General features: G+C 67.0%; 1 protein-coding gene across 9 annotated transcripts in view; it reads right to left on the bottom strand.

Moving 5' to 3' along the window:
* Positions 1-12,384, bottom strand: part of SIPA1L3 (signal induced proliferation associated 1 like 3) — a 50,827-nt gene that overhangs the window by 11,273 nt on the left and 27,170 nt on the right. For 5 of the 9 annotated variants that reach the window (XM_068909755.1, XM_068909765.1, XM_068909756.1 and 2 more), the window contains 8 exons: positions 8,800-9,016; positions 4,445-6,178; positions 4,086-4,216; positions 3,341-3,529; positions 2,508-2,682; positions 2,264-2,367; positions 1,726-1,883; positions 647-1,223 (listed from right to left, as the gene is read on the bottom strand). In XM_068909755.1, the coding sequence (XP_068765856.1) occupies positions 647-1,223; positions 1,726-1,883; positions 2,264-2,367; positions 2,508-2,682; positions 3,341-3,529; positions 4,086-4,216; positions 4,445-5,918 (2,808 nt within the window). In that variant the 5' untranslated portion in view covers positions 5,919-6,178; positions 8,800-9,016. Of the gene's footprint in view, positions 1-646; positions 1,224-1,725; positions 1,884-2,263; positions 2,368-2,507; positions 2,683-3,340; positions 3,530-4,085; positions 4,217-4,444; positions 6,179-8,799; positions 9,017-10,951; positions 12,303-12,384 lie in introns of those variants that run through there. The other 4 variants (XM_068909761.1, XM_068909760.1, XM_068909764.1 and 1 more) reach the window with 2 other exon arrangements.

Below are 12,384 nucleotides of genomic sequence, written 5' to 3'. Positions count from 1 at the left end.
CCCGCTCACCAGCAGGGAGGAGGTTTACTGCAACCTGCCCCAGCTCTGGCCAAAGCCTGTGGCTGAGCGAGGTGAACGCTCGGTGTCCCTGCCACATTTCTGTTTTCAGATGGCTCTGGAGGATGCAAAACCCGTTTGGCAGCCAGGAATGCTCCTCTCACGTCCAACTGCCACTTTCCTGCCAGGTGGCTGATGAGGCGAGATCTCATTCAGCCTTGCACGCTCCCTGCACCTCGTCCATGCTCCCTTCCAGGCACCACATTTGCACCCGCTGGGACGAGCCGAGCCAAGAGCTTGCGGCAGAACAACCCACCAATGCTTTACCGTGGCTTCCTCCAGCCTGCTGCCCTAACCGTGGGTAGCGTTCCCAGCCCCGTTCGCTCAACAGCCCTAAAGCACACTGGTCTTCCTCACCTTGGAGCTCCTGGCTTCTCCCCTTCCCTAAAAGCATGGGTGCAAAGCAGGGCCAGCCCCTTTGCAGACCTCCTGCAGGACCTGGGTGAGTCCTTTCCTTCTTCTCAAAGCCCAGATCTCCCCTACTTAGACGAAAATAGTCTGAACACGTCCATTGCTCTGGAGCGGGCCCGACAAAAATTAGAAAGAAAACACTATAAAGCGTTTTCCATGTGCAAAGCGAGCTGCTTACCTTGAGCCTCTGCACAATCTCTTTGATGTCATCAGAGGTGCCCTCAGCTGCCCGGATGAAAATATGGTCCCCTCGGCCATAGAAGACCTTGATGGTGGAAGTGTCCGCGGTCCAGCCGATCACGTCCCCGCAGAAGCAGTTGAACACCACCTCCTTGGTGCTCAGATCGAGCAGGACAATGAATTCATTGGAGATGCCCAAGACACAGTCTATCTCTGCTCCCTGGGCAAAGTCCTGCGCGGAGACGCGCCATGCAATGGCTCCCGCGCTGTGCTGCTCTGCTCCCACCCGGGCTTTCGTCTTCTCCTTCTTTTTGGAGGCGAGCGAGATGAGGTTGAACTTCCCGGTGGAGTCGATGGGCGTGTTGGTGACGCAGTTCTCGGCCAGGTCTTTCAGGTACTCCTGCCGGGTCCGCGTCGCCATGGTGTGGAACTTGTCCGACTTGTGGGCGGCGTTCTCCGCGTTGATCACCTTGGCCAGCAAGAAGTCTCTAAAGACGTCGGACTTGCGGAAGGTAACACCGCTAGGGATGGGGGGCCCAAAGGGTGGGACGTCTTTGGATCTGGTCACAGCCACGCTTGGGAGGAAAAAGGAAAATCACCCAGGAGCACACTGTCCCCCTGCCGAGACAGCAGCCCTGCAAAGCCCCCTTGAAGGGTCAGGGAGTTTCCAGCTCCCTACGCTGCTCCCTGCCCAGCCGGTGCCGTGAGCACCAGGAGGAGAGCTCCTGCTCGGAGCTGTGACAGTCACGCCGCTGCAAAGAGGCAAGAGGCCCGGGAGAAACCTCCAAAAGTGCCACCACCCCCAGGCAGGCTGGGTAACGCGACTGGCCTCACGTTTCACCAGCCCTCAGTGCAGCTCTGGTCAGACACGCGCCGAGCAAAGCAAGCCCCAGAGCCAGAGCCCCGGTCTGCCCCGGGCGAGGACCGGGGCTCACGCGCTGCAGGGCGCAGGAGCAGCAGCAAACGCCATTTGGTGGGTGCAGGTGAGCTGGGCCGTGCCAGGAGCCCAGCCTGGCGCGGAGGAGCGCAGGGCGCCCGAGCGCTCGCAGGCAACGGTTAGCAGCGGGTCAGGCTTACCTATAACAAACATTATCAGTGCAAGGGTTGTGGACTCGGACAATGATAAAGACATGCTGGAAGTGCGATCGGATATTCTGGGGAGTGAAGGGCAATGCTCCGGGCTCTTGAAAGATGATTGTAACTATGTCATTTCCTATGTGCCTCTTCCTCAGTAACTAGTGAGGTAAGGGGAAAAAAAAAAAATCGTATTAGTAATGTCTGTGCCCCGGTGGCACACGGTGCTCTGGTCCCACGGAGCCCATTTGTTAGGTGTTAGAAAGCAACGCAGTGACAGAGGTGCAGCGGCAGCGAGATTCGCTCCTCCAGCCGCGGCCAGAGGCACCGACAGCCCGGAGAACCGGGCTGGACCTCGGGCAGGGGCTGCGGTCTCTGAGCTCAGAGCCTTAAAACCGGTGTCACCCGAGCAGCGAGGGGCCGAGGGGCTCCTGGTGCCCTCCTCTGAACCCCCCTTCCCACCTCAGCCCGCAACGCCTGGCTCTGCGGGGGCTCCCGAACGGCGCCAGCGGGGTGGGGGGGGGCACATGGCAGGGGTTACCTGCTGCCTGTTGTTGGGGGTGTAGGGGAGCATCGTGGAGACATGGAACATGATCTCGTAGTCCTGATAGGTGGTGTAGAGGGAGTGGGTGCCCGTGGAGTCGGCTGCAAGGCAACGGAGGCCGTCGGGAGGCAGCTGGCCAGCGCCGCCGGGCACGCGTCCGGCTCCACGCGGCACCAAGCCTCGCGCCCGGACAGGGCGGCACGGGCAGGGCCGGGACGCCGGCCCCAGCGCAGGCACTTACTCTTGGTGTCCAGCTGGGCGGCGTACTTGCTGAAGGCCTTGAGGCACACCTTCTCGCCGAGGAGGGAGAGGAACTCCTCGAAGGCAGGCCCCGCTTCCTCGTTGTTGTACATCTCCTCCTCCGAGCTCTGGCCGGCTTTGCAGTACAGGATGCCCACCTTGTGCTTCCGGCAGAGCTGCGGGGAGCAGGGCAGCCCTGAGGCACGGCCGCAGCACCCCGCACCGCGCCGCGTCCCCGAGGCCGCCCGGCCGCTCGGAAACCGCCGCCGGGCTCGGGCGCTCCTGAGGCTCGCAGCCAGGGCTTGGCGCCCCTCCTGCTCCACAGAGCTTCAACCCCAGCAGATAATTAAGAGGTTAAAAGCAGGCATTGCGGCCGGCCCAGCAGCAGAGCGGCTCCCAGCAGGTCGGGGCTTGCACGCTCTCTCCTTCGGCACCCATAAATTACAACAGGCTGCTGCGAAGGAGCCTGCTAAGATGCCGAGCTGTGCATAGGGGACTGTCCCCCCTCGCTCCGGCATCAGCGCTTTCAGCCTTGGACCAGAGTCCGAGCGAGATCCCAGCCCGGCTTCCAGGAGCCCGCAGCGTGCAGGTGCCTCCAGCGGGGCCGGGGATGCCGGGGCGCTGCCGTGCCCACCCGGCTCCGGGTGCCAGCACGGGGCTGCTCCGCTGCGAGGCCCGAGACCGCTTTGGCAGCTGGGGGCACCAGCAAGACCCAGGCACGGGAGGATGGCTGCTCCATCACCGCGGAGCCCCTCCAGCCCCGGGAGAAACTCGGGAAAGGGGCTGCTGGAGCCGACGCAGCCCGGCCGGCCTGGGACCCCCCGCCCCACTCACCCCTTGCTCGTCGAGCTTCAGGAGCTGCTCCGTGACCTTGGACGTGCTCATGGCGAGCCGCAGGCAGTGGATGTTGAGCTCGGGGATCACATACTCCAGCGCGTCCTTCAGCGGGAGCCCGCGGACCGTCCCGTGCTTGGTGGTGGTGGGAGTGGCGTCCTCGAGGATGGAGCCGCGCAGGGTGACGAGCTGCGAGAGGAGGGGGAAAGGGCCCGTGGAGCACCCCGCTCTCCCACAGGCGAGAGCACGCCGCTCACAACGGGCGCGTTGTTCTCGCCGGGGAACAACAGGCTTTTGTGAGAGGCTCCCGAAGCCGGCAGTTCCCTATGGAAATTTTGATTAAAAGCAAGACGGAGATGGCTGCGATAGGGAGGACGGGGGCATGCCCACGCTTGCGGTCCGGGACGCCTGCGAGTGTCTGAGCTAAGGCGCAGCGATGAGCTGCTCGGGAGAAAGGGCTTGTGCAACCGCTCGTCACAGCTCAGCTAGGCTGCTCCGGGCCGAGGGCACCTCTGCCCCCTCGCCGCAGCGCGGAGGCCCCGGCGCGCGCCGGGACGGGGCGATAGGGGCGCAGGGTGGAGCGCGGCGGGGCGCCCGCGGCTGCCCGCTCGGGCCAGCGGCGCAGGCGAGGAGCTCCCCACCTTTGGGAGCTCGCTTTACAGCCACGCGCCAGTGGGAGAAACCAGCCCCCAGGGTCTATCGACAACCCTACGGGATGAACAGCCCGGCTGCTCCGGCGGCGTACCTCGCTGGTCCGGAAGATGATCCTGTACTGGTACTGGGGGCCGTGGTCCTTGTGATCCTCCAGCTTCTCCCGCTTGATGCTCACGGCCACCGGGCCCAGCTTCTCGTCCACCCCGAAGTAGTTGGAGTGCTCTGAAAGCGAACGGGCGCGGAGGAGCTGCCGTCAGGGAGCGCGGCACGGCTCATCCCCGCCGCCGCGAGGCAGCGGCACCCTTACGGCAGGATTTGGGCATCTCCTCGGGTGCCCTCCCCCCCCAGGATCTCTGCCAAAGACACCAGCCGCGTGGGAAGGGAGGGTCCGGGTTAGCTCTCTAGCATGATGCTTGACCCCCAACCCAGCCCTGCCCCTCCAGCCCCTACCTTTGCCGTGGAAATGGTCCCTGTAGTAGCGGGCCCCCAGGTCCACGTGCTCGACGCTGTAGTGCTTGAGCCGGCTGGGGTTCCTCTGCAGCTCCTTGGGGACCTCCAGCACGGAGATGCTGGCGTTGGTGCAGTGCACGTTGAGGGAGGGCTCCAGGAAGCCGCCGTCGGCCGCCAGCCCGCTCGGCGAGCCGGCCGAGGCCTTGGAGAAGCTGACGTTGCGCTCGCTCATGCCGCCGATCTCGTTGCGGAAGTGGGGGCAGCTGAGCAGCAGGTCGTTGCTGTTGTTGTCCCCCAGGTCGTGCTCCAGGTTCTCCTTGTAGTTGAGGTCCTCGGTGCTGGCGAAGGCAGGGTCCAGCCCGCCCAGCCCGTAGGCGCGCGAGATGGCCGCGGAGACGGCCGAGGCGGCCGAGGCCCCCGTGGTGGTGTTCCTCCGCTGGGCCACGACGGCCCGGTTGGCGGCCACGGCGTTGAGGTCGAAGAGCATGCTCTGCACGTCGTAGTGGGCGAAGCTCTTCTGGCACACCCAGGCCTTGCCCGCCTCGGGCGCCCGGCCCTCCTCCAGCTCCGCCGGCCCCTTCCCGGGCTCCCCCTCGGTCCGGCCGCTCCGCAGCTTCTTGAAGATGGAGTCGCCTCCCGCCTCCCCCTTGGGGCCCTTCTTGCGCGGCTTCTCCTTCGGCTGCAGCGGCAGCTCGTCGCGGGGCAGCACCGGCCCGTTCCTGGCCTCCGCCTTGGCCCCGCCGGCCGGGTAGGGGCCGGGGCCGGCGGCGGGGTCCGGGCGGAGCAGCTCGCCGAGGCGCTCGGGCGTCGCGGCCCGCCGGTCCGGCCTCTTGTTGCGGAACTCGTTGAGCATGTCGAAGAAGCTCTGCTCCGAGACGCCCTGGACGTCGATGGAGGACGTGCTGCCGTACTCGCGGAAGAGCGGCGCGCCCCCGGCCAGCTTGGCCCCCCGCGGCTCCAGCGGCTCCTCCAGGTCGCACTCGCTGAGCGTGATCTCGCTGTTGCTCCTGTGGCGCAGCGGGCCGAAGCCCCGGCCGGGCGAGCGGGACCAGCCGTCCGGGAACTCCACGTCCTTGGACCTGCGCCGGGCCGGGCGGTGCAGGGCTTTGAGCCCCGAGCCGCCGCCGGCCGCCCGCTGCCCGTTCGGCAGGCCCCGGGGCAAAGCGGCCTCCCCGCCGGCGGCTGCCTCGGCCTCTCGGCAAGGGCTCGGGGCGGCCGGCTCCTTCGGGGCCTCTCTCTTGGGGGGCCAGTCGGCGATGCGGGCGCGCACCCCCATCTTGGGCACGGCCGGCGTGGCGGCGGCCGGGCGGGGGGCGGCCGAGCCCTCGCCGCCCGCCTGCGGCCCGCCGCCGTTCTGCGCCCGGTAGCCCGGCGGGTAGCAGTCCCCGGGCCGCGGGCCGGGCAGCCCGTCCTTGGGCGCGGCGGCGGCCGGCTCGGCGCCGTCGCCGCGCTGCGCGGGGCGGTAGGAGGTCATGGCCCGAGGCGAGAGCCGAGCCCCGGTGCCGGAGGGAGGGCGCTGCTCATCGCCGCCGCCGCGGGGCGGCCTCAGCCGTTGCTGGGGGCGGCTGGCAGGCGGCCGCAGAGCGAAGCCCCGGGGCGCCCGGCCTCGGCGCGCTCCTGCCCCATGGCGGCCCGCTCGCCGGGCACGGCTCCTCCTCCGCGGCGGCGGCTGGTCCCCGCTGGGCTCACGGCAGCCGGGCTGCAGCAGCGCTCCGCGGCGTCTCCCAGGCCGTCCTGCCCCGGGGAAGAGAGAGCGGAGTCAGCGCAGCGGGGACAGCAGGCCGCCGCCGCCGCCCTCCCCTCTCCGCAGAAGTTGCTCCCATCCTCGGGGTCTGCCGCCGCTCCGAGGGCGCGAGGCTGGGCCGGCCCCGGGGAGCACCCGGCGCAGGGTTTCGCGGTGGCATCCATCCGTGCAACGCGCAGCTCCCAGTGCCCTCTTGCGGGCAGAGCCCCGCGCGCCCGGGACCACGCACCGTCCGCCGGGCCAGCGCTGCCCCCTCCCCGGCCCCCACCTCTTGCCTCCCCCGCCGCCCCCCGGACGCGAACCCGTCCTCCAGGCCGGGCCGCGCCGCCCGCAGCGGTGCTGCAAGCCCCCCCGAGAGCCTCCAAAGCGAGGTGCTACCCCAGAAAGGATTTACACCCACGAAAGCAAAGAAACCCCAGGGTCCGGACTGGCGCTATCCTGCTATTTGCAGCCCTTTGAGGGGCCCCAGGAGCCCCCCGGAGACGCAGGGACGCCCGAAGGGAGAGCAGAGCTGCCCATCCGGCCCCAGCCGGGCTGGCAGGCTGGAAAAACGTCCTCGGTCCCTGGCTGGCAACTTCAAAGTCTGCAAATCGGAAAAAAACCCTGCAGCCGAAGCAGAATCAAAGCTTCCCAGCATCGGCTGACCCTGAGATCAATCGCCCTCGCCGGGACCCCCTGGAAGTGGGTTACCTTGGACCAGCCCTGCGCGGAAGCGTAAATGAGCCATTTGACCTATTTCTGCAGGGCAGCAGAGCATTTAGGATGAATAATAAATGCATTTAACAGTGCAGACAGACCGCCTCCCCGACCGCTGCCGGCAAGCTGGGGAAGAGGCACGAAGCTCGCAGGAGCCCCAGCGGGGCGGCAGCCTCCTCCCGCCCGGTGCTCGCCCGGCCCGGGCTGCAAAGCCGCCTCCGCTGCAGCCCGTTTCCCCGGGCGCTCGGGGCTCCGTCTCTGCCGCGCGCGCGCGGAGCTGCGGCACACGGCGGTCCCCTCCCTCTTGCCACCCAGGTCGAGGAGACGACGAGGCCAAGGGACGGTCCCTTTGCCAGGGGAAGCCGTGCTGGGAGCCGCTTTGAGGCAGCCCGGGCGAGCCGGCAGTGGAAGACCCTGCAGAGAGCAGCGACAGCATTTGTCCGAGGCCACCCAGCTGAAAGCAGAGCCCGGTTCCCCGGCTCCCAGCCCGCCGTGGTGCTTGGCAGCTCCTTGTCGGACACAGACGATCCCCCCCCGTCACATCCTGCAAAGCCGGAGCAGGGCAAAACCCTTCCCCTGTGCCATCCCCACCTAACCGGGCTGGCGGCTCGGGCGAGATCTGCCAGGCAGATAGACGGCTGCAAGAGGAAACTCTTGCTTTATCAACACCCCGGAGCCACCCGCACCGGGGCTGAACAAAGCAGCCAACACGCCGACCGCAGAAACCCCGTAGGAAACCTTCGGTGGTTCTCCTGCAGCCCCGGAGCCCGGGCTCCGAAGGGCTCCAGCTTCCCGGCGCGCGCCGGGCCGACGCCGGGCCCGGGGAAGCCGAGCTGTCTGCTTGCGGCTTTGCCGCCGCTTTTTTCTCTCCCTAGCTCAGGCCCTTCGCTTTTCCTCCGGCGGCTCCGCGGCCCCGAGCGGCAGTCTGCCGTTTTGCATCCTGCTGCACAGGAGAAATAGGTCACGCGCGCCGAGACACAGCTGCGCGGAGACGCTAAGCCTCCGCAGACAATGGAGATCAGACTTCAAACCAGACTGCGGGGCCCTGCCAGCACCTCATAAACACAAGAGACACATTAAAGCGCTCTTAACCTCTGCTGACAGCTTTTTTCTATTCGAGCTTGAAAGCAAGGATTTGGGATCAGGCGACGGCAGAGTGCAAGTGGTTAGATAAGAGGGAAGAGGAGGGAGAGCCAAGATTGGTGTTGGCAGCGCGGGGCAGCGGATGCGCGGCTCAGGCTTGCACGAGTGCCCACGGCTGCAGCGATGCCCAGAGGTGGCAACGAGAGCTGTAAGCCGGGGGTGAGCCATGCACCGAGCAGCACGGGCTGGATGCGGCTCCGCTCCGCACCTCGTGCACCGAAAGGGACCCCCTGCTTCACACCATGGAGCAGCCGGTCCAGAGGTCTAAAACGCGTCCCATTGCCTCTCCGTCTATCCGGGTCACTGGATACCGTGGTCGTTGGTCTGGTTGCACACAGCCATCCCCGGGCGCCGCGGGGTCTTTGCACCCACCGCCTGCGCCCCGCTGCGCTCGGCCGTCCCTGGGCGCCGCGGGGTCTTTGCACCCACCGCCCGCGCCCCGCTGCTCCCGCCACGGCTCGAGCGGGCAGGGAGAGCCCGGCACGCATGGGGGAAGCTGCCCGGAGCCCGAGCGCCAGCGGCGGCGGCGCTGTGCAGCCCGGCTGCCTTGCCCGCGACGCGCAGCCGGGCAGGAGGAGGAACGCCGCGACGGCGCCTGCAGTCGGGACGGGACGCGGGGGCAGGCCGGCAGCGCGGCGGGGTCTGCCCGCGGGCGACGGAGCCTGTCTGGAAGACGGACGGCCGCGACACGCGGCGAGGCGCAGAGCGAGGGCTGCAAGGTGCTGCGAGCCGGGAGCAGCACCTCCGTCAGCCCCAAGCTGCTCGAATTCACCTGAAATCGCGCCGGTTCCTGAGCTGGCAGCGGTGATTCAGACGTCTGAGCAGCTGATGATCACGGGCTGATACGGCGCTCGGAGATTCCCGGTCTATTCCTGGAGCGCCGACGCGAAGACCCACCCCGACGCCCACGGCAGCGTTTGTGCTGCAGCCAGCGCCGGCGCTGTGGGCGTCCGGGCACGCTTGCACTTTTTTCCCAAGGCTGAATAAACCTTAAAAAGAACAACGCTCCCATCAGACCAACTGCCGGGAAAACCCCCTGGCTGCGGCGGGACGGGCTCCGCACGGGCCTTGCACGAGCCCCGGGGACGCCGGCGCGGCGCAGGCACCCGGCAGCCCTCGCCCGCGGGGCGTTTCGGGGCCGGGCAGCAGCGTTCGCCGCCGGACCGGCGTGCGCTCATCCGTCTGCGCTCAGCGTTAGCCCGGGCCGGCGGCGGCCAGCGTGGAGCCGGCACCTCAACTAATCCCGGCTAATTACAACGGAAGCCGCCCCAGATCACATCTGCCGGGAGTGGATATTAAATCGATATCTGAAAGCCTTAATTAAGCGCAGACGGGGAAGCGTAAGAAGGAGGCATCTGCCAGGGCGCCGCCGGGCACGGCGCTGCTGCCCGGACCCGGCCGGAGCAGAGCCCGGCGCAGCGGGCGGCCGGCGCCGCGGCGGGGAAGCGGCTCCCGAGCCCGGCTGCCAGCGTCTGGAGCGGCGGCGAGGACGCGGCTCCGGCCGGGCGCCGCCGCCGCGGAGCCGGAGCCTTGCAAGCCTCCTCTCCGGGAGCAGACGCGCCGTTTGCATCCCCTTCCCCGGCGGCTCCCGCGGGGCCGAAGCAGCCCCACCGCGGCCACGGCGCTCGGCCGGGGCCGGCGGGACGGACGCGCGGGAGCTGCGGGCGACCGTCCCCCGGGCGGCGGGGGGCAACAGGCCCGCGACTGCCCCGGGGCAATCTCCTTCTCAAGTGGCTGTTTGCACCCGAGCTGGCAAATCAGCTCAGTCGCCCTGCGTTCAGGCGCGATGTTATCCCTTCTGCACCGCCTTTATCACAGACTTCTGCAGAGGGCTAAAGGCAATGACAGGTCCCCTGGCAGCGCGCCGAGGAGCCCAAAAAAAAGCAAGCAACGCCCTGGAAAATGGTATTAGGCGCAGTGACCTGAGATGGTAGGACTAGGTGAAGTGTTACAGAGATAATTAGAGATGACAGCCTTCATGCAGAATCACGCAGCGCAGTCCTGACCTATTTGCTGCATCCTCAGTAAGAAAATCACGGTGTCGGATTTAATTTAGGACCGCGACTAGCAGCGGGAGAAGCCCGCAGACCCCGCTCGCCGCAGGGCAGGGCAGCGAACCCGCCCGACCCGCGGCACGGCAGCCGAACGGCGGGGCCCAGCTCTGACGCTGGTGCACGAGCGCGTCGGGTCGCAACAGCGACTCACGAATTCCCGAGCACCAACAGGCTGACATCAGCAAACCCAGCGCTGGGTTTCATTAGCGCTGCACAGCGTTCGGCTTTAACTTCCGTTTATTTTTAGCCCGGCTAGTGGCTGGTGTCAGGCAGCCTTGCGAGACGAACGCCTTTTTCCAGTTTATGCGCCTATCGTCAAGAAGCCGCGCGCGCCCCGCAGCCCGCAAGGCCAGGCCCGGGCGCTCCCGCCAAGGCAAGCAGGCGCGCAGAGGAGCTGCACTCCGGCATCCCCCCGAGCAGGGCGCCGGCGCTTTTCGGGAGCAGGCGCGGGAACACGTTCCCTATCGGCACGCGGGGCTCGGGGCGCGCCGAAACCAAGCCGGCCGGGCGCGAGGTCATCTTTGCGCACCAAGCGCCTCCGCTCAGCACCGGCTCCGCCTGCGAGCTCGTTCTCCCGTCTGACGGTTTTCCCTACCTGCATTTAAAACCTGCCTGCTAACACGCAGCCTGCTGGTTTTTGTTCCTTCACCGTAACGCAGAACAAAACCAAACCAACCGTCTTGCAAGACGGGGCCAGCAGAAGACTCCTATTACCTTTAACGGTCTAGACCGCGTCAGGAACCAGCATCCGGCTAGTTCGGACTAACTTGGACACTGGAGCCTAGACCTGCCGCCCCCTCCCTGCGCCGGGCTCTGCGGCAGCCCAGCTGCCCACCTCACGCCTTTAAAAAGACGAAAGCGGGGGCTTACCTGGGGGGCTTCCCGCCTGCGCCAGCGCAGAGGCGCTCAACACCCCTGGACCCGCTTTCTGGACCTGCTCGCTCTGAAATATGTAAATTTAGTGGCCCCGGTTTAACTTCCTGAGTTACCGTCAGAATGGAAAGTGCTTCGCGTCGGAGGAGTTAATCGTTTCGTTTCCCCTAGCAAAGGCAAGAAGCTGTCACCGCCGCCGGCGTTCCTCCCTTAGGCGAAAGCAGCAGGTTTGTTAATAACGATGGAAAAACAGCACGGCCAGGGGTAGCGGGGCACGAAAACCGCTGTTCCTACCCCAGCCGCACGCAACAGCTTTGGGTGTCTCAGTTACAGCCCAGTGCAACGGTGAGCGTGCCCTAAAGCATCTTTTGTTTGATAAATTTGGGGAGGAACAATTCAAAATAAGTCAAAAAACTGCCAGGACAGCCAGCGAAATCCCACCGTGCTGCCCGCACCTCAGCCGGCGCTGGGCGCTGCTCAGCTCGGCCGCGCGCGAGGGCCTTCTCCGGGTGCAGACGAACAGACGGAGCCGATCGGCCCGGGCAACACCGCCTCGGCGTCGACGGCAGCGACGCGGAGAGCTCGGACGATGCAACGCGGCCGCTAAAAGGCAGCAAAGGCGACGCAGGCGAGCCGGCAGATCAGCGCCGCCGGGCACGGCGAACAGCGGCTCGTTGGGACCAGGGGCTCCGCTCATCGCCTGAGCCGTCACGAGCGCCCCAGGAGGAGCATCCTCGTTAAGGTTTGGCTTAATCAGCTGCGAGGCGCACCCCCTGGCCGCGCTGCAGGGCGGCACGGGGAGACGGCGGTGGTGCACGGAGGGCCAGCTCCAACCTTGCAGCACGCCGGGGTCAAGGGACAGGGAAAGCCCATGGAGAGGGAGCCGGCGGCAGGGCGAGCAGAGCCCCGCGTGCCGAGGGACGGGGAGCAGCCAGCAGCTGGTCTGAAGGAAGGGGACGATGCTTTTCCCGCCTCGCTGGGTATTCGGAGGGGTCGGCAGGGCTTCCAGGCCCTGCAGGCTCCTTCACCGGCGTGCCGGCTTTGGGGCGCTCACCGAGGACTCGTCCGGACGAGCCGGACCAGCTTCCCGAGGCCCCGGCGATGCTCTGCACGGGCCTCGTCCCCCATCGCCACCGTCCCCCCCCGTGGGGAAGAAACCAGCCTTCCCCTGTCCTGCGAGGGAGGAAGGAGCCAGGGACGGACCCCGGGGGGACCAACCTCGGATGCAGCCCCTGCGCGGGAACGGTCTGTTGCCATGACAACCCAGGCCCGGGAGAAGTCTTCCAACCGGTGCAATCCGATGATTGCTAAATCCCCGCATTATCCGGACAACTTAAGGGCTTCGATTAATCTCGCAAGCCGTCTGCGCGGAGCAGCGATTCGCTACGCGCCCCCGAGGCGGGCGGCGCGCGGGCGGCAGGGAAGGGGCC

This window comes from Struthio camelus, chromosome 16 (genome assembly GCF_040807025.1).
Source record: "Struthio camelus isolate bStrCam1 chromosome 16, bStrCam1.hap1, whole genome shotgun sequence".
NCBI classification, from domain to species: Eukaryota; Metazoa; Chordata; class Aves; order Struthioniformes; family Struthionidae; genus Struthio; species Struthio camelus.
Note: the sequence above shows the minus strand (reverse complement) of the source record. Positions and strands in the feature narration are given on the sequence as shown.